At 41.7% G+C, this 4132-nt stretch overlaps 1 protein-coding gene across 1 annotated transcript in view; it reads right to left on the reverse strand.

Annotated features, from left to right (window-relative positions):
- The window catches only part of bmper (BMP binding endothelial regulator), a 22596-nt gene that overhangs the window by 15386 nt on the left and 3078 nt on the right, over nt 1–4132 (reverse strand). The window contains exon 2 of the mRNA XM_019863748.1: nt 1659–1744. Within this exon, the coding sequence (XP_019719307.1) occupies nt 1659–1744 (86 nt within the window). The remainder of the gene's footprint in view (nt 1–1658; nt 1745–4132) is intronic.

Genomic DNA, 4132 nt, shown 5'->3' on the forward strand with positions numbered 1-4132 from the left:
CTTTTAACTGATGCCGACCTGATAAGAACGAGAATGCTGTTGTAACCGTGGCAACAATGTTGCCGTGACGGCAGAAACATTGGCGTTAGTTACAGGAAATAAACTGGGATTTTCACTTGAACTTCTTAACGGTTTGACTCATAGCTACTAGCATTTACGCTAACTCCGGCGCATTTACGCTGTTTATTCTTGTGTTCATTCATGTGAACTGTGTTTCTCTGGAGTGTTTCCGTATGCGTACAGGATGTCAAGGCTCGAAATAAGCGGTTTGGAATCACAGCTTGAGTGTCTAAATTTGAATATTGCGTCTCATCAAAACGCAGTGAATGGCAAAACTGACATCACAGGATTTTATTTTGTATTTTTTCCAGTAATTGTACTGCCGAGACAGTCCCTAAAATCTTCGCTGTGGGCTGGAAGCGTGTGCATCAACATGGGGGCACATATAGCTAGCTAGCTCGCTCGCAACGAGCTTCGGATGGCTAGCTAGTTCGGCTAAACACTGTGGAATCGCTCTAAGTGAGTTATCGCCTCCGTGGCGGCAAATATGCTGCACTTTTGACAAGTATCATTCTCAGGAAGGGATGATGAAGATAGACAGAGAAGCCATGCTAATTGTTAAGCGTAGCGTCTGGATCCAAGTGAAGAGAACAAATTTGAACGGCAAAATAGCCGGTGATTGAATGAATGTCTTACACTTCGCTACACAGCTAAACAGGACACACGGAATCGCTCTTAAGTGAGCTATCGCCTCCGTGGCAGCAAATATGCTGCACTTTTGACAAGTATCATTCTCAGGAAGGGATGACGAAGATAGACAGAGAAGCCATGCTAATTGTTAAGCGTAGCGTCTGGATCCAAGTGAAGAGAACAAATTTGAACGGCAAAATAGCCGGTGATTGAATGAATGTCTTACACTTCGCTACACAGCTAAACAGGACACAAAGCAGAAACTGGAAATGAATTTCCTTATGTTACAGCCTATTGGCTTAAAAATATTTATATAGTCTGAAATATTTATTTCAGTCGTCTAATTTGTTTTCACAGAAGAGTCCTGAGCTTTGACTTTTGAGGTCAGCACAAAAAATACGAAATGCAATGTCTTTCATGTAAATGTTCAAGGTCATGTCATTATCAGATAAAAAATAAAAATGAAGCAGTATCATATCACTCTAATGATATTGCCAGTTTGCATACTTGCGAAACGCAAACGCGTAGCCCACTACCGTCACCCTCAAAGGCAGCCTGACACTACTCAAGAGTCCTGAGTTTTGACTTTTGAGGTCGACACAAAAAATACGAAATGCAATGTCTTTTATATAAATGTTCAAGGTCATGTCATCAGATAAAAAAAAAAATCAAGCAGTATCATATCACTCTAATGATATTGCCAGTTTCCATACTTGCGAAACGCAAACGCAAAGCCCGCTACCGTCACCCTCAAAGGCAGCCTGACACTACTCAGGCGCATTCACATCCTGACACGCTAGCGTCCCGCTATTGACTTGTGGTAAAGCTCACGTTTGCTCAGTTGTGAAAGGAGCAACGCAAACACTCGACGAGACAAAGTCCCGTCTTGAAGCCTGATAAGGGGACAAGCTGGCGGATCAATAATCAGCACGACAAACATCACCGGGGAAGAAGTGGAGGGGTGTTACCAGGCAGACGCAGGTGATGCAAGGGTTGTCGGTGATGTTGGGGATGTGCAGGACCTCGCCTTCGTTCTCACAGCTGGCCTCTGTGCCTGGAAACATTCGAAAACATTCGAATGAGGAGTTAGGGTGTCAAATGTCTGTGTGTTAGTCTACTGTATCCGATTTTTTTTTTTTTTGTATCATCAACAACAAAAGTCAACATCTTTTCACAAAGCGATCCAGGATTCACGGTAATCATGGCACCAAATTCTAACTTGTGATATTAGAGGAGTCGCAGGGGTCTTAAAACACAGGCTCTATATTCCAAATCTTTTCTGAAATTTTTCTTTCCCATCCAAAGTTTGTTTTGACACAATTCTGAAGACTCGTACGATCCACATATGAGCAGCGAGGGAGAGTAATCATTAGACCAATTCCTAATCTGTGACATTTAAAGGGTCTTAAAGCAAAGAATGAATGAACGGTAACAAATTTTGTGGCACTCTTCTTGACTTCAAAAGTTTGTTTTTAAATTGAATTCCTCCAACGCAACATGACCCAAAAGATTGAAACCGTTCCAGCAGTAAGTCAGTTGTAGAATTCTACTAAATCTTAACCAGGAATATGAAAATGGGTCTTAAGGGTCTTAAAACACAAGCCAAAAATTACAGATGTGACTTAGTCAACCACATATACCTTGTTCGTACCCCCGCCCCCCACCCCCAATACACAGCGACACATTTTGAGAGAACAATTCACAGTACAAGCCTGTGAAACAGTTTTGATGTCTTAAGGGTCTCAAAACATACCTTGGAGCATTTTAAAAGAAAAGTGTGTCAGTTTGAGCGTTCCACGTGAGTCACTTTGAGCATTCCACTAAATTCTCGCCAGTGACATTTGAATGGTCTTGTGGGTCTTAAAACACGCGGTGGCAAAACGTAACCTGAAGCAAGCACAGGAAACACAAAAGCTTTACGGGCGAGCGGGAGGCACATGTGCGCGTAAGAGGAAAATTGCTCGGTCGGGAACGAAAACTTCCTTCCTACTGCGGTCATGACCTGCAAAAAAAACGCTTCCTGTGTCCTGCTCCTGATGGCATCACGTTGGGTTACGTCACATTTGTTTAAATTCAAGACGAGAGCGCGCACAAGGGAATCCGACAGAAGCTTCCCAGTGCCGGGTCGTCTGCGTTGCGGGGGCAGACGACGAACTCGCCGACTCCCTTGTTAATTAAACTTTATGACCTTCGAGCCTAATTAAACTGGCATGAGTGAGGGGGTGGAGGGAGGGCGTAGTTTGCCCAATGAAGGGGGTAAAGGGCGGGGGCAGGGAGGTCTCCAGGGACATATCCCTGCTTTGACCAAATAACTCACTCATTGTTTTGTGCTTGTCTCAGGTAACAAGCTCAAACCTTCCCGTAGAGACTCTTTACTCGAAGATTTATGTATCATGCGCGCTTGGAGGACACTTCATTAGGCACACCAACTCATGTAATCCAAAAGCACGAGAGGTGGAGTTTTGATGAATCATTAAAATGATGCTACATATGTGAAACGGTGCTTGGAGTTTGCAGTGTTGCAACATACGCACTTTATAAAGTGCTTTTTTTTTTTAAATTTGAATGCAGCTGCATCAATGTTCTTGCATGATATACAAGCACAATCCTGATCAAAAATACTTTAATTTGTAATGTGTTGTTATTTAAAGCTTGGGCGTGGTTGTAAGTTTTTTCAATGTTATTATTTTTTGCCTCCAAGCGTTTTATCATTGTCGTTATTATTATTGTCAAAGCACTATTTCATATCTATCATCATCAAATTTGTTTTATTTGTTGAAGAAGGAAATGTTCAAAATAGCAGTCAGTGTTATCACAAGCTCCTGCTAGAAAGTAAATAAAAAGTAAAATCAGGAAAAGCCACCTAGAACATCTGAACTTTATTTGGGTTAGTTGGCAATGGTTTGAATGGTGGCAGGTGGGTGCTGACTCACATTTGACATTAATTTTCCCGTGACAGGATAATTTTGAACACAGCCGCATCCCAGTTGTGAGAGGGTGTGCACACTTTTGCAAGTACTTTATCTCAGTTGATTTTTTTTTTTAAATCTATTTCTTCTCTCAAAAGTATTTAAGAGTTGTTATGGATGGGTCACATTCATACTTGAAAAACGTTTTGAGATGATTTATCATGTATCATTTTTTTTATATCACAAAAACCTGGCACTTGAACAGGGGTGTGTAGACTTTTTACATCCACTATATTTCTTTTGGTCGCAAGCTAAATTCTAAATTGTTTTCTACCGGTGACAGCTTCATATAAAAAAAAATGCCCTTTTGATGAATGGCACAATCGTCCCACATTCATTTGAGTTTCCAAAAGACAAATAAACAATCAATAATCAACACAAGTTGGAGTAGTGATCAATAATCAATATTACTGGCATGTATAAAAGGCCCCACAGTCCCCCGGCAGGACCGCTCCCATCCGATATGCCCCCCC

Source organism: Hippocampus comes, unplaced genomic scaffold (assembly GCF_001891065.2).
Source record: "Hippocampus comes isolate QL1 unplaced genomic scaffold, H_comes_QL1_v1.1 scaffold249, whole genome shotgun sequence".
NCBI classification, from domain to species: domain Eukaryota; kingdom Metazoa; phylum Chordata; class Actinopteri; order Syngnathiformes; family Syngnathidae; genus Hippocampus; species Hippocampus comes.